This window comes from Anomalospiza imberbis, chromosome 27 (assembly GCF_031753505.1).
Source record: "Anomalospiza imberbis isolate Cuckoo-Finch-1a 21T00152 chromosome 27, ASM3175350v1, whole genome shotgun sequence".
In the NCBI taxonomy this organism is placed as follows: Eukaryota; Metazoa; Chordata; class Aves; order Passeriformes; family Viduidae; genus Anomalospiza; species Anomalospiza imberbis.
Window position 1 is genome coordinate 5,871,220 of NC_089707.1, and position 22,269 is coordinate 5,893,488.

The window sequence follows — 22,269 nt, forward strand, 5'->3', positions numbered from 1 at the left end:
AGGTTGGGTTGGGGCATGGGCACGGTGGTTGCGACAGCATGGAGGACCAGGTGGCACCATGGCACTGCTGTGGAGCTTGCAGGGGCTGGGCTGGCACATCCCTGCCCGCTGCCTGCGGGGTCTGTCCCTGACGTGACACCGGGGTGGTGCCCGCAGGCTAGAGCCAGGCGAGGGGGGCGCGGGCAGCCCCGGCGAGTCCAGCGTGCCCGAGCAGCCCAGCGCCTACCACGACATCTGGAGCCTGCGCGCCTCGCTGGAGCTGTACGCGGCCTCCGAGCGCAGCAACGACCAGGACTCGGTGCGCAGCGACGGCGGGGACAGCGTCTCCTCCGCCAGCGGCGTGCCCCCCTGCCCCTCCCCTTCCCTGGATGAGGCTGAAGGCCCCGAGGAGAAGTTCTGGGGTCGGCCCAAGCCGGAGGAGTCGGAGCCCGGCACACGCAAGCTGCTGCAGATGGACAGTGGCTACGCCTCCATCGAGGCGCCCAGCCGGGGGGGCGAGGAGGGCCCCCCCAAGGACCAGACAGCCTCCGAGAAGCGCATTTGCTTCACCAGTGCCGGGCGGAAAGGAACCATCTTTGAGAGCTTCGAGGGCCGGGACCCGGAGGAGGAGGAAGATGAGGAAGAGGAGGAGGGGGGGAGCATGACGCTGGGCGCAGCGGGCGGGGGACACCTCCGTCCCCACAGCCCCCTGGCCTGGTCCCCGTACGGGCAGATGTTCCCGGGGCGGGAGGGGCTGCCCCGGCGGGACTACAGCATCGACGAGAAGACGGACGCGCTGTTCAATGCCTTCGTGCGCCACGACCCCCAGTTCGACGAGTCTCCGCTGCGGGGGAAGCACCGCTCCCGCACCCACCTGCGCAAGCAGTGGCAGCACACGAAGCAGTTCAGCGACCCCGGCGTGCGGTACCCAGCGCTGGAGCGGCACCGGACACCCCTGCGCCGCGGCGACAGTGCCAACTACCCCCTGGACTCCCGGTTCCACAGCCCCCTGCCCCGCATCGTCAGCGCCGGTGACGAGGAGGCAGCAGAGGCGTCCGATGGGGTAGCCCCTGCCCCGGCGCTGCCTGACCCCGAGATCCAGGTGATCGTGGAGGAGCCCGGAGAGGCAGCCCCCGAGACCAAGGCTGGCTCTGAGCCCCCTGAGGACGATGACTGCCCCGGCCCCGGGAGGTGCTTGGGGCTGGGCTCCGGCTCGGAGCTGATGGACAAGATCGCGGGCGGCCTGGAGGAGCGGCTCTATGGGCACCTGAGGAAAGCCGCGGAGAGAGAGACCCCCGAGTGCGCGGTGGCCGTGACGGCCAGTGATGCCTCCCCCGACCACAGCACGGTCTAGGCCCAGCATGAAGGGGAGAGACCCCGGCACAGGGGGGCTCGGCCCCCACCAGGGTTCAGGGCTTCATCCCCTCCTGCTGCCGGCACGGGGTGCCCAGTGCGGGAAGGGGGTCCCGGCCCAGGCCAGGAGGGCACGTGGGGGCCCCTGGCCGTAACCTCAGCACGGGGGTCCGGTAGCGTGGGGTGGCCGAGCCCCCCGGCTCCCGGGAGCGAGGGCCTGGGCTGGGGGAGCCCCGGGGGTCGGGGCACGGTGGAGAAGCCGCGCGTTGGCCGGGGGTCAGTGTTGAGGGACTTTGCTGAAGCCCTCACCCCGCTGAGTCCCCGTAGCACCTTCGCTCTCCCCTCTCGCCGCGGTTTTACAAGCAATAAGCCTCTCATCCGGCCGGGAGTGTCCCCGCCAGGAAGGGGCCGGAGCTGGGTGTCCCCGCTCCGGGGGACGCTGTGGTGCCACCCTGGCCAGGGGTAGTTTGGGGGGGGGCAGTCACCTCCTCAATGCAAACCCTGCCCCCCCAAGATCTGCAGGGAGCCTGGGATCTAAACTGGAAGCAGGGTCAGGGGGATTCTTGAGGGGCTGAAGCACCTCCTGGGGGGCCCCCAGAGTGGCAGCCCAAGGGCTGAGGGGAAAGGATCGGCCCCGGGGGCCCCAAAAATGCCCCCCGGAGGGGTGAGGGCTGCCCGATGCCTGCCCCTGGTGCTGCCCCCCAGCCCAGGGTACAGGGTGAGAGCAGAGCGGGGCATCCCCAGCATGTGCTGTGGGTGACCCCCAGTGCCCCCAGCACACCCCAGGAGCTCAGTGGGGGCCCAAGGATATTTATTGATTTTTACAGAGGCTGCTGCTGCTGCTCCGGAGGGTGTGTGTGGGGGGGCATGTTCACTTTTTATTAGGTTTTTATTTGTGTTTCAAGGGATGGGTGAAAAAGAGGAAAAAAGAAACTGCCCCAGCCCTTCCCTGGCTGTGGCACCTGGGACTCGGCAGCGGGGGGGGACAGGCAGGGCCCCCCCAAACCCCCATTGCATGCGAGTAGAGGCCGGGTTGCCCCTTCCCTCTGTGCAGGCTCTGCCCAAAGCTCTCCCTCCATCACTTCTGCGTTTTTAAGTCTATAAACAAAGGAGAAAAACCAAAACATACTGTGACATCTCTGAGATCTTTTCTTACCTTCTGCTCCCCTTCTGGATGGTGCCTGCTGTGGGGGGTGGGGGGCTCTGGGCCTGGCATTGCCCCTCAAGTGTAGGGTTTGCCTGGGGGACCGTGCCCTTCCAAAAGGAAAAGGAGGAGGAGCGGCTGGTCATACCCCTGACCCTGCCTGCTGCAGAAGGAAGGACATGAAACCCACCTGCTGTTTTCACTTTATTTTTCTTTAAAAAAGAAAAAAAAAAAAAAAAAAAAAAGGGAAGAAAAGCAAAAAAAAAAAAAAAAAAAAAAAAAAAGCAGAAAAAAAGCCAAGTGGCTGCCACCGCCCTTTGGAGCCCAGATTCCTCCCAAGCTCTGAGCCCTTCCTGGGCCCTGTTCCCTTCCGAGCCCGTCTGAGCCCCCGTGCAGCATGCAGGTGTAATAGAGTTCTGCTTTGTCTTAATACCTGTTTTTTTTTTTCCTCATCTGGTTTATTTCAACACATCACGATGTGTAGGAATCTCTAAATATACCGCAAATATAAACAAAAAACCAAACAAAAAACCCCAAAAATAAGAGGAAAATATATAATATATAACAGTAGTCTAAAACATAAAGTGCACGGCAATGGCTTTGCACGACTCTACACGGCCAGGGGGCCTGGCAGGGGGGAGGGTCCCACCCCCCCGGCCCCTCATCCCACCCTTCCCATCGCAAAATTAAAAACAGAATCAGTGTCTTGATTGGCAAAGAGTGATCGGGGGGAAGGGGGCAGCGTCCTGGCAGCCGCAGAGTTCAACTTCCAGGTGTCCGATGGGGAAGGTCTGCCACTGCAGCTTTGTGTCCTGGCGCTGGCCAGAGCAGGGGGTGCGGGGAGGGAAGGGTGCTGGGCTCCTTGGTTGGTTTCTTCTGGTTTCCTTTTGGATTGCAAGCACAGTCCAGTCCCAGGAGAGAGGCAGAGCTGGGGCAAGGAGGGGCACACAGGCTGGCCTGGGCCCAGGGATGCTGTGGGGAGAACAGAGAGAAGGGGATTAGGGATGGCAGGGGCTGCCCAATTTGGGGTGCTGGCTTTACTCCTGCTCTGCACCCTGCCCTGGGACTCCCTCTGGCATCCTGGGATGGGACCGACGGGCCCAGGATCCCTGTGCTGTCTCTGGAAGGTTTTAGAGGCTCCCACAGCACGTGGTCCCTCAGCCAGGTGAGCCCAGACCTGCCCAAAGCAAAACCCCTGAGGAGAAAACAGCACCAAGGAATGTTTTATGCCAAGGAGGGGAGCATTCCCTTCCTTCAGAAGGTTTCTAGGCTAAGGGGGGGAGTGACCCAGCCAGGCTCGGGCAGCCCTCGAGGAGCTTGCCCTTCCAGCAGCAGCTGAGCGGGAAGGGGCAGGAGGAGCAGCAGGTCCCGGGGAGCCCCATGCCAGGGGAGCCCCATCCCAGCTCCGGCTGCACTGACTCCCCGCAGGTGACTCACTGCCCCCATGAATTAAAGATGGAGCAGCCACGGGCCTCTGACAGCTGCAGGGGGAGGATCCGGCTTTTATTTTGGGCTTTTTTCACACCACAAAGCTGGTCGTGATCCAGGAGATAACAGAGCTCAGCCCCAGCAGCGCCGTGACGAGCATGAGGCCGGGGGCGGATGAGGCTGAACATGAGTCACTGCTGGCTCCGTTATGAATGAGGGGTGGGAAGGAGGGGACAGGGCTTGGAGCTGGGGAGGAGGGAGCCGGAAGGAGGGGGGGAAGCAGGGAGTGGGCTCAGCTTCCCCTGGAAGTGGCAGGTCCCTTGGGGGCCTCTCTGGGGACACCCTGGGGCTCGGCATCCCTCTGTGCTCCCCACATCCAGGTAGGTGCTGAGGCTGGGAGCAGGGCAGGGGAACCCGGGTGCCAGGGAAAGGGGGTGTCATGGCAGAGCCTAGCCACAGCCCAGGAGGGGAGAGAGATCACTACGGCACCTCTCACATGACAGGGCAGAATAGAGCAGGCCATGGGGGGGTCTCCCCTGGGCTCTGCATCCCCAGCACCACAGGAGATCCAGGCCCTGGCTACCAGGGGCTCTGCAGAGGGATGCTCAGGATCCAGAACACAAACACCCCTCAACTCCCTCCCCGTGCCCCTGGCTGGGGCAGGCTCAGATGTCTCCCTCCTCGGTCGGGCAGACCCGGGCAGTACCTGGGCGGAGCTCACTGCTGCTTGCAGGTGGAGAGCTTGCGGATCTTGCTGCTGGCAGAGCAGGCCTTGCGGGAGGGGTTGGAGGAGGCGCTGGCCCGGCGCTCGCCCTTGGCCCTGGCGCTCAGCTGCCCCGGCTCCGTCCCGTTCATGCACACGGCCTTGGGCAGCCCCTTGCCACGGCTCTGCCCGTTCTGCCCGGCCTCCTCCTCAGGCACCTGTCCTGCAAGGGAGCGGCCACAGTGAGGGGGTGGCAGCAGACCTTCAAGGAGCATCCCCTTCCCAGTGCCCGGGATGGAGTCTGCTCCTGCGGGAAATCCGAACCCGTTCCTGCGCCTGCGAGGAGCGCAGGAGAGGGATCCCCAAGCCGGGGTGTGCAAGGCTGGGAGCCTGAGACTGCACCTCGCGCCCCGCTCCCCTCCAGGACTGGTTTGGCCCCCATTCCCCCAGCACAGACACAGTGTCCCCTCCTCCTTGGACTGTGTGCCCTGCCCCAGACCTCAGGCAGCAGCCCAGCTCCTCTGGAGAGCAGAGAGGCAGCAGTGGATGGGGTCACTCCTCTTCCTCCTGCCTTCTCTGCAGGTCCCAGCCTCAGGTACCAACTTGGGGTACAACCAGGGGTTGGGTGTGTTTGCAGAACGGGGCAGTGCAGCCTCTCCTGGCAGGGCTGGGGTTCAGCTGTGTCACTGTCCCCTGAGGGAACACCCCACGGGTGTCCTCAGCCCTTCTCCCTCCTCAGCTCCTTGTGACTCAGCAAAGCAGGTGAAGAGCCATTTCCAGAGGCATCGCCTGCTGCCACAGCCGGGGCTTGGGTCCCATCCCCTCACTCGGGGAGTGACAAAGGGACGTGGCTGCATCCCGGGGTGCTCCCACCGGGAACACGGCGCAGCCCCCAGCCCAACACAGGGTTGAGGAGAGGCTTCATCAGCCCCTGGCTCCCCCCTACCGGATCCAGCCGAGGCAATTTCCTTCCAGCAGGAACGTCACGCTCCAGGGCCCTTCAGTTATGACTCAGAGGTTTGAGTGGAAGCAAAGGCTGTAAGACGATTATGTATAATTTTCTTTAAAGGATGCTCAATCCTTTCTCTGCCAAGGCCGGGCGGGACGTCAGCTCTGCTTGCGCCAACCATCACCCCACTGCTGGGAGCTGGGGGGGACACACAGGGCTCCTCTGGGGGAGCACACTGGGGTCCCACCTCGGACCCCTGTGCCTTGCCACATCATCCCTGGCCACTGCCAGAGATGGGGAGGGAGGGGTGGGTGTATCCTGGGTTACACGTGCAATTGATTTCCTCCTGGACCTCCCCCTGTATCCCTCCCAATGGCTCCCAGTGTTGTCACAGCTTCCAATCACTGGCTTGGGGCTGCTTACCTGGGCACTCCTGCCATGAGAACAGACAGGCACTGACTGACCAGGGACAGCTCCTGGTTGCTAGCACCCAACCCTGGCCCTGCTGGAGCCAGTGGCACCTGCAGTGCCCGGCCTGGTACTCGGAGCAGCACAGCTCCTGGCCCAGCCCAGCTCACCACAAGGGATTGTAGTGATGGGGTGCTCTGCCCCCACCAGGGCATGTGCCGGTGCCTCTAGCACTCTGGCAGTGATTGGCACAGCAGGAGGCTCAGGAGCACAAAGCTCATGGCCCTGCTTATGGAGTCCTCCAGTGCCTGACCCCTCTGGAGGAGTGATGGCTGGAAAGGGCTCGGGGGTCCAAGTTCTAGACGAGACACACAGGCCCCAGAGCCTCCAGGCATGGGGCTCCCATGGGTCAGGCCACAGCCCCAGCCCAGCACTGCCTGGCTGCAGCACCCCAGGGCTCCAGGTTTTTGTTGCCATCCCTCCATCCCAGCAGCACAACTGCAGAGCCTCAAACAACCCCATTCAGAGCAAAGCTGAGCACTTCTCCTTCCCCTCCCTCGGCTGAACTCGGGCCAAGTCAATTAACATTTCTGACTGGGGAGGGAAAAAGAATCTATCCAAACAGCTCACTTGTCTTTTGTGTGACTCTTCCCTCCTCCCCTCCTTCCCTGCTTCAAAAGCACAGTCCCGGGAGTCTATTATGGATATCAAGGAGGGAGGTGAATCGTGAGCTAATTTTACCTCCTTCACCAATGACAGTTGCTGACGTTCAAATTAATGAAAATAAAAATTCAGCACGGGCTGAAGTCTTGGCAACTGCTGCCCCCGCGGAACCGCTGACCCAGCGCTGTGTCTGCCCGAGCAGCTCCTGCCCACCTCACCCTCACCACGAGCAGGGCTAAAAATAATATAAATAAAGAGAGAGCTGAAAGAGGAACCAGGAACGTGGCTGCTCATCCCTGCCACCCCTCACATTCTTAATGGCTCCGCATCCAGCTCATTCAGGCACCAAAAAAGGTTTCAAAATAACACCGCAAAGAGCCTTTGAATTGCTGTTTGTCAGACTGAGCACACAGGCACCATGAGCAGCCAGGAAAGCAGCTTCCTGAGCACCAGGCTTGGCTCAGAAGCGCCAGTCCTGGCTGTATTTTCCAGCCTCAGACTGAAAAACCCAGGAGCAGGTGCTGCAGGATGGGGCTGCAGCAGAGGAGGGGTTAATGTAGGACAGGAAAGAGCAGAGCTCAGCCTCTAGACCTGAGGCAGCACAAAAGCACAGAGCAAGACCAGGAGGATCACATCCCTTCACTGCACAAGAGGGGGAGAGGATTGAGGATTCTGCCTCCAGGCCACAGCCATCCTCTCCTCCATCCTCTCCTAGCACTTCCCTGGATGGGATGTTTAACACCGATTGAACCAAGGGCTTGGAACATTTACATCTCCCCACAGAGCTGCATGAATCTTTAAATAACCCTTTAAAAATGAAAGCACTTCCTCAAAGCCCCTTCTTCCTCTGAAGAACACAGGATTTAATGAGGTTTCCTCTTTCCCCGCCTCAAATCCAACACCCACCCCCACTCATGAGTCACTCACACTTCTGCTCTGGCTGCCCAGCAGAGCCACAGCTGAACTGATCCCCCATGTACACGGGGGCTTTTAATTTATATTTTAATATGGAATCACTGCTAGAAATGCAGCACTGGGCAGCTTCAAAGGGATGCTGCAGGAAGACTTTGGTGGAGAAATTCAGGTTTATTCCCTCTGTAGCCGCCCCCACCTCTGCAATGCCTCACAAACCCACCGAGGGTCTGTGCTGGGACCCTCCTCACCCTGCTCCTCCCACGAGTGTGTTCCCAGTGTTGAGGGGATTCCTGCCCACCACAAACACTGCACATCCCACCTCACCAACCCCTCTCATCCTTTGGGTCTCCAATCCCTCTGAAACAGCACAAGTTACATAGAGAACACGGAAGATCTTCCAGTAATCTGCCTGTCATCTGCCACGACAGCTCTGATTTGGGTTTAAACGCTGCTGTTTGTATGAGGAGGGTGAACTTCCTGGTGTCAGTGCTCCCAGTGTGATCCTTAACCTCAGACACCTGCCTGCACAGGGCTCACCCTGCTCAGTTGGGGTGGACATGGAGCTGGGGAGCACTGGCAGTGGCCAGGCTGGGATGGACATGGAGCTGAGGAAGGCAAGAACCAGGCTGGGACCAGTCTCCCAGCATGCAGGGGATCCCCCAGGTGTGCCACATACCCTGAAGGCAGAGTAATTTCAGGGCTCTGTTCACAAATAACTCATTCTAGCAAAATTGATCCAAAGAATTAGCTGCAGAGTCCAGCAGCAGCTGTTCCTGGGCAAGGGAAGAAGCTGGCACAGGGCTAACACTGGGATGGGCATCCTGGTTGATCAAATCAAGGACTGAGGCATCTAGAGCATCATGGCTCACTCACACCATTCCACAACCGAGAATCTCGTCTGCTGAAAGGAATATTCAGACCTCGAGGCCTTTTCTAAAAAAGCTTTAAACACAAAAAATCTCCCACAGCCACTTCTCCCCTACCTGGTACTGTGAAGTCCTGAGTGTAGATGATATCATCTTCAATGTCATACAAGTCATCATCCTCTTCCTCATTGTAGCCATGCAGATCTTCCAGGTAAGGCACCGCCGTCATACTCCTCCACCTGTCCTTTGTCTCGGGGCTGGGAGGGATGGGCACCAGCGCCTCTGCCTGAGCGTGTTTCTTCCTAAACCAGCTGCAGAGAGCCCAAGGGCAGAGCTGGGTCAGTGCACAAGGCATGCAGGAGTCCTCCAATGAAGATGGCCCCAGCCCACCCGAATGTTCTGAGCTGGGAGCCCCACCCATGTCAGGTCAGGAGAAACCAAAAGGTCTGGCCAGGTGCCAGTATTGAGGTGTGCTGAAGGACACACTGGGAATAGGACAGGAACAGAGGGACAGGCACCGAGGGCAGCTCAGGACCATTCTCTCCATTACCAACTCCAGCCCAAACTACCTGAAAGTTAAAACACACCAGCAGAGCTGCCAGAGCTCCTGAGTTTTACTATCCAAGCAAGCAGGATAGAAGGAACTTCCCCTATCCTGAAGCTGAGAATGATCCAGCCCAACAGACACAAGTTTGCAGGATCCCAGCCTGAGGAGAGGGGCAGTTACTGCAGCAGTTTCCTCTAAAAGCCAGTTTGCACCAAGGCCACAGCAGAAATGCTCCTACTTTATCTTTTTGTCCCCCACTGTCTCAAGGGACTCCTATCACCACCAAACCCTGTGCTGCCATCTGGCCAGGAAAGGATATCGTCTCCGAAAGCTGTACTTAATCAGATCAGGAATCCAGCAGGCTGCTTCCCAGCAGCATCCCAGAGCCAGATGGGATAAACCTCTTAGGTTTTCATCGTACTCCCATAGCAGAGCTCTGACTCCAGACTGTCTGGGACATCTCCCAGCACTGCATGTGGGCACCCAAAGTTTCCTGGAAGCGCTGCTGGAGTGCTCCACACTCCCAGTGACCCCCTAAATGTGGATGGGAGCAGAAGTTCTTCCAGACTCAGGTACCTCTAACACAACTTTCCAGCCCACATGAGCCTGACGGGACACAAGTGCTTTCCACCCTGCAGTTGGCATCTCATAACTCCTGGCCTCCAACCACGGAGGAGGGCCTGAGCCAGCCCAAGAACTCTCACCAACCTGAGCCATCTGGTTTTTATCAGCCCAGTTCCAAATTCCTTTCAGGAAGGAAGGCTGAAGGCACCTCCTGCGCAGAGCTGTAATTATAATTTTGTTCTAGTCTTACACTGCTTTGACAGCCGGCCTAAAAAAAAAGTGGGATTCTAACAAAACTATCAGGAAAAGCGAGGACTGAGGAGATAAACAAATGGAAATGCAGCTACTGGGACAAATCAGGCAGGAGGTGAATTCTCATCCAGAAACCGCTTCACCATTAGCATCTTTAAACTGTTGTCTCTGCAGCAATGGAGTTTTGCAGCCCCTTGTCTGCAGGGAGGAAGGTGTTGTTTGGGGAGAGGGACAGGAACTGCTTCAGATCTCATCTGGCAATTGTCATCTCTAGTGTCTGGAGGGGCACTACAGGAGTTAAGCAAAGCCCATCCCAGCTGCTGGACCAGCTTAACTGGATTCTGGCCCAGGGCCCTTCACAGATGCCATGGATGGCTTCCTTGGTGACATGCGTGGCACACCGCTCTCCTAATCGGATCAATCCATTTCTCTTCCTTGGAGACTGTGTTCATTGAGGAAGCGACTGCCAAGACAGCAAATCCAGCCTGGGCTGATCCAGCCTGGCAGGATCAGCTGCACAGGGGCAGAGGAACCACCAGCAACCAGCTGATTTTGCCAGGGGCACTGGGGCTTGAGGGATCCAAACTCCACACCAGAGACCTCGGGAGAAGGGAATATCCAGGACAAATGAGGTCAGAGTGACCGCTGTTGAGAGGAGAATTTTAAAGGGAAAAAGCCTGGAAGTCTATGGCAACTGGTGTTTTTATTTTGCTGTATTTCAGCTCTGCCTCACTCTTCCCTCCTGTCCTACTTACCAGGAGAGTAAAAATAGGTTTTTATTAGCAGCAGAAACCTGAATCACTGTACTCCAGTCATTATGCTTCCATCCTCTGGGAGGTGATTTCAAACACTTGCATATGCATATATGGTAATGAGGATAGAGAGTGAAAAGAGAAATCCATTGAAGTTCTAAGAAAACTCAAAGACCTCTTGGAAGGAGCCTTGAACAATTCTGTAAGGAGTAGTGGAGTATTTCCTGGCAAGGATTTTCCAGCAGGGACAGACATTTTGCTTTCTGTGCTGGTGCTGGAGGTTTTCACTGAAGATTTGCTCTTCAGGTGAGGACCACTGGCTTTTGGAACACTCTCATCTGCCTCAGGAAGCCACTGCCTGAGCCAGAAAGCAGCAGCTTCTGGTCAGTGATGGCCATGAGATAAAGCCCCCCCTCAACCTTGCCCTCACCACCACCCAAAACATGGGCTGGGTCAGAGCCCTGTTGATGAGTGCCCTGTTCCACCAGTTATTCCCAGTTTCAGGGATGTTTTCTGAGCCAACTGCACTGGCAAACACAGAGTTACCTGGTGCTTGTGGCAGCTGCTTTAACCTTGAGGGTGAAGAAAAGATTTTGGATCTCAGAAGCAGCCCTTGTGCAGAACAGCCCTCTGCAAGAGGCAGATTCCTGTCTGGTCTGTGTTTCAAAGGGCTGGAAGTGGCTTAGAAATGCTTCAGAGTGAAGGCAGCAATAGTAAGGGATTATTTCTTCCTATTCCACAAGCTCCTTGAGGCTCCTGCAAAGCTCAGAAGCCCCGGCCAGCAGCAGCACAAGTGTTAATTGTGATCCTGCTAGGCAGAAGTGGCCAGGCAGCTGCTGTCAGCCACAGGGAGATAAGACAGCAAGGGTCAAGGACTGAAGGAAAAGAGGAATCTGGGTTGCCCAGTGCTTAATGAGTCCGTTTGGTTTGCAGCTCCCAAGCTCAGATCTCCCATCACAAGTCCTCCCTCTGCTCAAGTCCTGGTATAAGCAAGGTTAAAATAAGAATCTTGTAAGCACAGCTGCAGCTTTCCAACACTCCCAGCTATTCACTTCCCATTTGGGTCACAAACATTGCAGTTGGCTTGGTTTGCACAGGGATGGTTTTCTCTGAGAGCAGATGCCAAGCTGCAGATCCCTGCCCTGCCAGCCAGGGTCAGGATGAGCAATTCTCCACCTCCTGTGATGCCATGTAAGGGCCTCGAGCTCCCTGGAAGGTCACTGTCACCACAAGCAGCAATGAACAGGGTTCCAGTTTAGCTCAGCTCCCTCACAGGCAGTTGTGGAAGGCACACAATGTCCCAGGGAAAGGCAACACACACACACAGCAGTGTCCCTGCAATCACTGCTCCAGCTCTTGTTGGATCAAGAAATGTCCAAGCTCTTCAGTCAGGTTCGGAACAAACAAAAGTATAAAAACAGCAGCTTCTCCCAGCTGGTGGCAGGACCAAAGGTAGCAGGGATGGCTCAGACTCCGACAAGAAGTTCTGGCGATTCAGTCCTTTAACACACCACGTTACAAAACTGTTTTGCAGAATGTGGGTAAAGAAAGAAAGATCCCTTCCATGTGCTGCCAGAGGGCAGGAAGATTGAGCCAGGTGCCTCAGGAAGGAAGAGGAATGCTTCTTTGTGTCCTGCTGAGGGGAGATCACTGCCCGGCACTACAGATAAGGGATGGGGAAAGCCCACAAGTGCACAGGCAGAAGCAGAGGCTCAGAGAAGCCCCTCTCCCTCCCTCAAACACAGCCCAGGAGCACAGTCAGCCCCTGCAAAGGAGCCCTCAGCAGCACCACACAGATTTCCAAGGGGTTTGGTACCCAGGTTTAAACAGCACAGCATCCCAGAGCCACACTCCAAACCCCCAAGGAGCTGGGGAAGGCAGCACAGCAGCTCCAGGGCAGGAGGAGACCTCAGCCCACAGGTTAATATTCACCTCCACTAACAAAAGGTGGAAGTGCCTCCCCTCTCGTGCTATGAACTCCTGCAATCGGATCTGCGCCTGAACAAATTAAGTGTGACACTTGTAGACAGGGAAGATGGTTGCCTTGGAAACAAGGGACAGAGGTAGAATTCTGCATCCATTTCATCACTTTAAGTGCTGCAGCAGGTCAGTGAATTAGTAACAAAATGCAGTGTATGAGCAGGAACTCCTTCAGCAAAAGCAGAGGCAGAGGGGAGGTGGTGGATAATCCATAGAGAGGAGGTTGGAACTCCCAGGCTCTTGGCAGCTTTTCCTCCCTGCCCTACAATCCCCATCCCAGGAGCACCAAATATTCATAGAGTTGAGCTATGAGCACTGGTTTTCCACTGAGTATCATCCCACTCAGATCCTTCCAGGGAAAGCAGGTTTTCAGGCTCTTCCACTGCTACTTCAGGGATTGGTATCTGGCAGTTCCTAAATTCTGAGATGACAGGCTGGGAGAAGTTTAACTCATTTCCATTTCCAGCTCCAGGCCTGCTTTGCACAGACTGGGTTAAACAGAGCAGCATTTTGCTTTGTCCCACTCTACTAGAAGTGCAGAGACAGGAGTTTAATGCAGTTCAGCTGCAGCAGTGAGGAGGGAGGAAAGCAGCTGGCAGGAATGAAACTCAGCAGACTCTTCCTCCAGCATTCCTCTGCTGCTGCAGGGCAAAAGCATTTGGAATAGCTGAGAGGAATGATGGGAGGAATGGCTGGATTACCATTGCTGGGCTGCCTGGATGCCTTCCCTGCCTCCTGCAGCTCTGCTCCCTATGGAACAGCACTCAGTGCTCCCTTGGTGCTTTCTCAGTGCCCCTGAGCTACTGATTTTATCCCTGATCCCACCGCAAAGGCCTTCACACTTTACGGAAGGGGAAATGGGAAGGATGGATCCTGACCCCCAACTCTGTTGCTGCAGGACACTCGCTCTCTGATGCTTCCCTTGGGATCACCCTTCCCACGGGGCAGGGGAACACTGCCCCTTCCCACCATCCTGACACGAGCCTGGTCCAGCAGCCTGAGTGCAAAACCAGTGCCTGGGGCCCAGGGCTGTTCCTGCTGATTTCAGAGCACTTTGATAATCCCGACTGTCCATATGAGTGAGTCCCCAGGAACAGCAGCTCAAAGACATAAAAGGAGACTTCCAGCAGCATAGAAAGGCGCAGGGTGATTCTGGTTTGAGATGGGATCCATCCCAGCAGGGCAGCCTGGGGAAGCTGCTTGATGTTTTTCTGGTTTAGTTCCTGTCCTTAGCACATGTTTTTGGGGGGAGGAGTGTAGAGAAACCCACAATCATTAATGATTTACTCACCCCAATACATGAAATCTAAGGGTTCTAGAAATCAAATGTCTTCTTACTAAATGCTTTCCCAAACCCCTTTTGCCAATACCCGAATGGCTGCCTGCTGTCCTGACTGCTGTGTTCCATTTACAAAAAAAAAAAAAACAAACAGGGTCAGGTTAAGCATCAGGGCTAAGCTTCTATTTAAAGAAAAGGCAGGAGCACCAAGCTCTGGATTCTTTAGCACAAAAAGAAGCTAAACAGACACATCCAAGGCCCAGGCCACAAGCTCTGCTGTGCTTGATGCAATTACTAGATGCCACAGCAGGAGGAAGGAGGCAATTACTAATAGGGAAGAAAAGCCTGTTAAGAAGCACTGGCTAAGCTCACACAAAACTAATAAGAGCCTAAGCCTTAGAAATGCTCCTGGGTTTGCAGGTAGAGCCTCTCCTCAGCCCCTCTCGGTGCTGTGGGATGAAAAGCCTCGACACAGCAGCTGAGGAGCTCGGTGGCTGCCCTGTGCCAGAGGTGTGCTCCAGTTTCTTCGGCTTTCTAACTACAGGCAGCATCTCTGGAGACCTCTCTGTGCTTCCAGCTGGGCAACACTGACACAAAAAATCACTGCCACCTGGGAAAAGGGCAAAATGGAGTATCTGGAATTGAGGATACTGCTCAATCACCTGGCAGTGACCCATGAGGGCCCAGGGCAGCTCCTGAGCTCAGGGGTGGCCACTGCAGCCACAGGAAGGGACGTGCTTTTAGTGCTTTTTTCAACACCTGCTGATGACTCCACAGACTTAATTCCTGCTTCTTTGCAGTGCTTCCTGACAAAGCATGGCAAGCTGATCCCCTCTGGTCATGGCCACTGGTACTGGGAGGCTCTTGCAGAGAAAGGCAGCCTTGAATGGAAGACGCCTGTGCCCGTAAGCGCCCAGAGCCCCTGAAACAACCCAGGCATGGGGCTTGGCTACTACAAAAGATTCGTCCTTACAATTAATTAATCGCCTGGGAAGCTCCATAACCCCTGCCATAACCCCAACTCTGCTTGCAACCTGGTCCCTCCAATCCCTGTTGGAGCTGGTCCCATTCACTCCCTGCGGAACCCCAGTGCACTTCAGGCCTCTCAGGTTCTGGCTGTGGCTCCTTGGGCACCTCCCAGGGACCGTCACCTGACAGCACATGGCTTTTCCAAAGACACAAGAGGAAAGCAGTGCTGTTCCTGCAGCTTGGAGTGGGCTCAGCACCACCCTGGATCACATCCTTGCTTTTACAGCTCCCAGAAGGATCAGGGCAGGCTCACGGGCCAAGCAGCTGCAGTCCAGAGGCAGCTCTGTCTGTCCTCAGAAGCACTTCCCATTCCAAGAGGAGATAAGCTAATGCAGCCTCCGCAGTGAAGCAGCCTCATGATGCTTTTTGTTCTTGTACTTTTATCCGCCCAGGAAATCTCTGCTTGGAGCCTGCGTGTTCAAACAGATCCTTAAAAAAACCCTCAGTGATAACGGGGCATTTCCCCCCCTGACTATGGCACGGAAAATGGGGGAGGATATGGGGGAGGGAGGAATGTGATATTCAAGAGAAAGAAAAAAAAATTTCCTATTGTCCTGGAACGCTTTTCCACATACTGACTCCATATGGAGCAAATACCAGGGGATATTTTTGTCCCCAGACTGGCCAGAACTAACACACGTTACTGAATAGTCCTACTACAATAACACAGCCTTCAGGACCTCCTGTTCTGCTCCATTAGTACTTGCTGGCCTCTGGAAAAAATTATCCAGAACCCTTAATTATCCAGAAGCAAGCATGCCACAAACAGACTTCCAACATATTCCTTATTTACTGGTTAGCAATTCCAGTGCTTCACCGGATGCTCTAATAGGAGGAAAAAAGCCAAGTGGAGGTTGCCAGAGCCCCAGCAGAGCTGGAGGAAGGAGATCTAGTGTCTGCTGTCAAAAGGAAACAGAAAGTGAGAGCAGGAGCACAGGTACAGGAGGAGCAGGGAGAGAACACTCACTTGTGCTGCCTTATCTGCTGTATTGAGAACCTCTTGGCGGGGTCGTATTCAAGCATCCCTGAAAAGAAGAAAAAAGTCCAGGTGTGATCACAGACACTCTCAGCTGAGTCAAAGCTAGGAAGCACAAAACTCTGCCCTCCCCTCCCTGACAGCCATGCTGTGTCCAGTCCTGGCAGCTCCAGGCAGGATTTGCTCCATCAGCCACAGGAAACTCAGCATAAAATCCCAATCCCATTGCTGACCTGTTCCAGTCTGTTCCTCAGCTTCCCACCTGCAGGTACAACCCATCCCTCCCTCCCAGTGCAGGGACTGAGGCTTGTCCAGCCCTCGACCACAGCTCCAAGAAACTCTCCAAGCAAAGAACATCAAGATTTTGCATTTCAGAGATAATTTCATTAAACCTCTTCCATGGAAGAGCCAAAGCCTCAGGCACAGCGTACGTCCACTTGCTCAGTGTCCCAGATCCTCTGGTCTAGTGGAATTCTATTCTGAGGTGCAGCAGGGGAGAACCAACAAAAAAAAAGTCATCCTGCTGCCCATCCCTGTGCCCTGGCCAGGACTTGGACTTCTGGGATCATCTGCTGAGGTAGCTGGGGTGGGTGGTGAGCAGAGCAGGGACAGGAGAAGCAGCTTATCCCTATTCCCTCTGGGAGAAAGGGAGGTGGATTCCTTAAACAGTCTCCTGGGATGCCCCCTCTGCTCCACTGCCTTTCAGAAGCTTCACAACTCAACAGAGGGAAGGAGAAAATTTTGCCATATTCTTCAGAAATGAGCCAATGGAACCCTGAGAGTTTCATCCAGCAGCATCCAAGATATTCTCCAATGAAGGTTCCAGGAATATATTCACCTACTGTACATTAACAAACCCTCAGGGCTGAACACTACAAGGAGTTTTGCTTTTACTGGATGATCTCCTGTTGCTCCTGAAGCAGCTGCACTGTGAAGTCTTGAAAAGGTTGCATGAAGAATGAGGTTTTGGAGATGGGTTGTAACAGGAGGAACCCATCACCAGCAACCAGAAAAGTCTGGGAAGCAGCACTCACTGTCAAACAGGAATTCAGAAAGTCAGGACAGAAGCAAACAGTGCAGAGTGCTGGGGAGAGCCACAAGGACACATTGAGAACACAAGGGTGGGGGATACATCTGGGTGGACACTTGGGAAGTGAGGGCTGGAAAGACACAGCCTAGTACAAGCAGGAAGCTGCAAGGGCCTTGCAGGTGAGAACCTACAATTCAAAGGTCATGGAAGAGATAAATCACCATAGCACATGTGATACCAAAAACTGCTCCAGAACACTTCCCTCTCCCCTCTCAGAGCCCAGTTCCTCAGAGTTTTGGATTGTTTGGACTGGGTTTTGAAGATCTCTGAGGATGGAAACTCTACAACACCTCTCCCCCCGCCACCCCCCACCACTGCAACCTGTTCCAGAGCTCAACCCTGGCAGCAACAGAGTTTTCTCATGATCAGATGGAATTTCTCCTCACATTACCGAAAAAGAAATAAGTTCAGAGGAAAAAAAAAAATAAAAAACAACATCCCACACCTAATTAAAGAACCTATTAATAAGATGATCAGACAGTTTCACAGCTGAGCTTCCCAAATGAGCTGGCTTTTTTTTTCTTTTTAAGAAATAGGACTGCAAAGAGCTCTCCCATGAAGATTAGGGGACAGGTATTGGTAGGGTTCTCTTATTCATGTAGTAAGAAACAAGGAAGTCAGGACACCACCCACTCCCCGCACTGATTTATTTAAAAACCACACTTCAAGGTGTTTTTGAAATTTAAGGCATTTACCAGATGAAACTGGTACAAGCAGGAGAAGAAGTTTAAGGTAAATGATTAAAAGAGCAGTAGTCACAAACAGCCACGGCACAGGGAGCTGTTGCTCTCAAGCCATGAAAAAGGCAGAAGGAAAATAATCGAGCGAAAGGAATTTTTACTTCAATGAAAAATGACCGCATTTGGGGCAACATTTGAAAGAAAACGGAAGGTGTCCTCACTGAAAATGTACATTCATACATTCAGCTCTGAGTCACTGGTGGCAGCTCTGTGGCTCAAGTCCTGCACTGAAGAGAGGCTTCAGCAAGACAAAACATCATGTTCTATTCACCAGGCAAGTCATCCTGGAGCATCTGCCTGCAGCAGCCGCCGCTTGCGGCCATTTAGGGTAAAGACTTCCCTGGAGTTTATCTGCGAGCAGGGATGGGACAGGCTGTGCCAGGGAATGCTTCAGGAGGCCCAGCTCTAACCTCTGCTCCCCGGTATTCCCAGAGGATTTGCTGTGTGCATACAGGGGTGCCACAGAATCACCGAGGCCAACCTGCGGCTGATCCCCAAATTGTTACCCAGAGCAGAGGACTGACTTGTCATGCCCAGGTGTTCTTTGGAGACCTCCAGGGATGGGGGCTCCAAACCTCACTGGGCAGCCCCTTCCAGTGCCTGACAACCCTTTCCATGAGGAAATTATTCCCAAAATATGAAGTCCCCTCATCAAGAATTATCAGGTATTAAACTGATAAGAACAGACACCCCACAGTCATGCCCAGACACGGTTATCATGTCCTCTGCAGCACATCAACAGTTTCAAAACCTTTTCAAATCACATCAAGTAACAACCCAGAAACTGGAGCTCATGGACCTGCCCTGAGCTCCTCACAACCCCCAGTCCCTACACTCAGTGATCCTGGACAGGTACAGCTCCAGGGCAGAATTCCTGCAGTTCAGAACACAGGACAGTCTCAGGTTTGGGACTGGAGAAGCAGGAAGAAATCCAACAGCAAGGTTAACGGACTCAACCTGGATTCTACTTCAGTCTCCAACTTGGATCAACATTTAACAACCACTGCAAAAGCAGTGTGAGGCCAATCTCTAAATGAGGCAGGACCTTTTCCCTCTCCCTGCACTCAGCCAGCTGTTCCGGTCACAAACTCCCTCTGCAGGCAAATCTTGAGCCTGTGATCTAGGCCAGGCCTCTGGAAGGGCACAGACAGCCCGGGGGACCCCTGCCACAGCAGAATTGAAGCATCCCACTGTCACCAGGATGCATCCTCTCACTGTCCCAGCAAGGGAAGGTCATGGAAGTGAGAAAACAAACTGCTGAGGATCCAACCACCATGGCCCAGGTCTCATGGCCTGGAAATCAATCCAGATGCTGATTAATGCAGAGCTGCAGCCTCCTCTTCCAGTAAAAGTCTATTAGACCAGAAGGAGGAAAGCTGATCTTGTGCATTCTTCTGGTCCAGAAGCAAAGTGCACAGGAGTAGATAAGCCATGGGCAGATGCTGCCAGAAGAACCTTAAAACTATTTATAAACCCTTCTACTCTGACACATGTCTCCTGACTGCACACACAAAACAGCACCAGCCCTTCTTCTTTCCATCCCTGAAGAGTACAAATAAAGCTTCATCCCTGATTAGGGAGACAAAATGAGGAGCAGCATCCCAACTAATCTGGAGGATATACTGTCATGAGAGTCTCTTTACAAGCTAAATACCACTGAAGCTTTAAGTCCTCTAAACTCTGCTGTTCTGGAAAAAGGCAACAAAGATAAGAACAAGCTCAAGGGGAAAAAAAAGTAAAAACACACTACAAAAGTAATCAACAGAAGAACAAAAAAAACCTTACTAAGTCTGTTTGTGTTTGCTTCACAGCCTGGCTGTGGTGCCTGTGGTCAGCACAGCCCTGGCAGACAGAGGAAATGAGCACTTTGCTGCACTGAATTCTGCCTCACTCAAACCCAGACCAGGCGCTTGCAGCCCTGTGAGGGCTTTTAGAGCCTTTCAAAGCAACGCAAAGATGAGACAAAACCACCAGAGCGACGGAGCTGAGCTGGGGGTGTCTGTGCTGCTCACACAAACACAGCCACCTACAGTATCTGATCCACAGGCAATGGATTCAGCTCCAGCCTGCTGCAGGAGGAACAGACACCGACCAGGAAATGCAGATGTTCTGGAGGAAAAGCAGGAACTAAATAAAGCATCCAGGTTTGTCACCATAGCTACGTGGTGCCACGGCTGCATGGCTCAGCCCTGGGCCTCAGCAGATGCTTGGGAGCTGCTCAGGCCTCCAGAGCAGGCAGAGCTGGGCAATCCCACCCCAAAATTCATCCCCCTCAAGGCCACCTGGCATACTGACCGCTGGGGAATGTGTCTCACACCAAGCAAGGGGAATATCAGAATGTTATGCCAGCTTTTGCAATGTAGCAGCTTGTACACAGCAAGATGAGGGGTGGAAGACTGCTCTCAAGTGGGAGGGAGGACAGGAAAAGGGATCCTTAGGGCTTCCCACTGCTCTGAAATAAAGCAGTCTAGTCATCTCCTTCCAGACAAGCTCCTCTCCTCGCCAAACCCACTTGACTCCCACCTCTGTGGTGCACAAGCACAGAAGGGATGCAGACAGACAAACTGGCAGCAGTGAGGATGCAGGAGGAGACTCAGGCTGTAAGAGATGGACAAAGGGCACCAGACTCAAGGCTCCACCATGTAAAACCAGGCAGAGGGAAGAGTAGGCAATTCTGGCTCCAGATCTCACACAGGGGTGGGAAGAGAACTAGGAGGGGAGTTATTGTGCTAATGAAGCACAAGATTTTAAGCTGTCAATATCCTCAGCACAGGAAAAGAGAAAACTGCCACGCTCCTTTTCCCTGGGGGAAGCACTAAGTGCAGCTGAGAGGCTGATCACAAACCTCCAAGGAGTTCTGCTGGATGCTTTAGGAGAACTGCTGCTGGACCAACAGGACTACACGATTTGTTCCATTTGGGCAATTCCCAGCTCGTTTAAAGGCCACTTTGGGAGTCAGCAGTCACAAGTCAAATGCCACACAGAGCTCAGGCCACTCTTCCCTGGCGCTGGCAGGTACAATGTGAAGCACATCAGGCCACGAGCAGCCGGATCCCGGCCGTGCCGAGCGCGAAGCGCTGCCTTATGTAACGCCTTCAGAAAGCTGCTAAAGCTGGCTAATGCTTTTGGAAACACATGGAAATAACTGATTTCATCATTGGCATGGGGCCAGGGAAGCTAAAATAGCCTCTGAGGGGGGCTGCGGGGGTCTGGCAGTTCCTTGGTGCCGAGGGGCTGGGGGAGCCCCGGCGGTGGCAGCGGAAGAGCTTGGACTGACAGCACCACCTGCCGCCAGCACGGCCGGCACCGGGCCAGGAGCCGTGTCCCTGCACCGGGCCCGGAGCCGTGTCCCTGCACCGAGCCAGGAGCCGTGTCCCTGCACCGAGCCAGGAGCCGTGTCCCTGCACCGGGCTTGTGTCCCTGCACCGGGCCCGGAGCCGTGTCCCTGCACCGGGCCCGGAGCCGTGTCCCTGCACCGGGCCCGGAGCCGTGTCCCCGCAGAGCTGACACTCTGCCAGCAGGGAGGCACTCGATGCCCCCAGCCCCTCACCAACCCCACAGAGCACAAGGACCAGGAAAACCAATGTGAAACAAGACAAAGATCCCTCCTCTGGGGGCTGATTCCTCACAAAGAGCTGAAGAGAAAGGAGAGGATAAGCCTGTGCTGAGGGCTGGGGAGCACAGCTGCACCTGGCTGTCCTGCTGCCGAGGAGGCACCGGGAATGCTGGTCGGGCTCTCCCACAGGCTGGAATCACATCCCAGCTCCTGCCAAAGAGGCTCACCAGGCTGCTGCTGTGCACGGCACAACTGCTGCCCTGCCTGACCGCTCAGCTTTCACAGATAGAGACTCTTCAGCACTAAACATCAAACTGCTGCAATAAATGATGAGAATAAAAAAAACCAAAAAACCCCACAACTTTCTTCCCAGAAAATGCCACTCTCCTGGTCCTCATGGTCCTGTCCCAGCCCTGCTGTGAAACTGGGCACCTGTCACTGTTCCAATATCCTGCAGCTCTGAATTTGAGGGGAAGGAAACAAATGGGACTTGAGACAAGTCCAGAGGTGAGGTTGATGAGGAGGGGCAGTAGACCTGAGTACTCCGTGTGTGACATTACGGAAAATCTGGACACAGCATCTGAGTGCTCTCACTGTCCAAACCTGCATCAATGCTATTACGCCATTTTAAATTTGACCTCCTGTGGGCTTTGTCTTTAGATATAAAAGCTTCTCAGAGCACAGGAAACAATGCAAGAACCAACTCTACACAGCAGTGGCTGCAAGCTGTGCAGGGCATTAGTGGATCTCAGGAAAACACCAGTGCTGAAGATCTGCCAGAGTCTTGTGAGGCTGTAAGTATAACCTCCCTGACTAAAAGGATCCCATACCCCCACAAGACACTTGGAAGGAAGCTCTGGCACTGTGCAAGCTGAGGAGCTGTTGCATCTATAAATGTTACCCTTTTGGAACCAGCTGGGAAGACTCACCTCTCAATAAGTCTGAGAGTGGAGGACCACAATCCTCTGGAATTGTGTAGTCGCCTTTCCCAATGTTTTCAAATAATTTATAGATATTATCCCCTTCAAAAGGGTACAGACCCGTTGTGATGTTGTATCTGTGAAGGCAGAAGGAGAAGCAGGATGAGAAGCAGCAC

At 54.6% G+C, this 22,269-nt stretch overlaps 2 protein-coding genes across 5 annotated transcripts in view; one reads left to right on the plus strand and one right to left on the minus strand.

Annotated features, from left to right (window-relative positions):
• The window catches only part of CBARP (CACN subunit beta associated regulatory protein), a 41,951-nt gene that overhangs the window by 5,245 nt on the left and 14,437 nt on the right, over window positions 1-22,269 (plus strand). For 2 of the 3 annotated variants that reach the window (XM_068173695.1, XM_068173697.1), the window contains one exon: window positions 157-2,457. In XM_068173695.1, coding sequence (XP_068029796.1) covers window positions 157-1,333 — 1,177 coding nt within the window. In that variant the 3' untranslated portion in view covers window positions 1,334-2,457. Of the gene's footprint in view, window positions 1-156; window positions 2,458-22,269 lie in introns of those variants that run through there. The other variant, XR_010993799.1, reaches the window with a different exon arrangement.
• STK11 (serine/threonine kinase 11) overlaps window positions 2,696-22,269 on the minus strand; it is a 31,498-nt gene continuing 11,924 nt past the window's right edge. Inside the window, exons 6-10 of one of the 2 annotated variants that reach the window (XM_068173698.1) lie at window positions 22,103-22,230; window positions 15,779-15,836; window positions 8,526-8,719; window positions 4,611-4,830; window positions 2,696-3,448 (exon numbers count right to left, since the gene is read on the minus strand). In XM_068173698.1, coding sequence (XP_068029799.1) covers window positions 4,622-4,830; window positions 8,526-8,719; window positions 15,779-15,836; window positions 22,103-22,230 — 589 coding nt within the window. In that variant the 3' untranslated portion in view covers window positions 2,696-3,448; window positions 4,611-4,621. Of the gene's footprint in view, window positions 3,449-4,610; window positions 4,831-8,525; window positions 8,720-10,455; window positions 15,222-15,778; window positions 15,837-22,102; window positions 22,231-22,269 lie in introns of those variants that run through there. The other variant, XM_068173699.1, reaches the window with a different exon arrangement.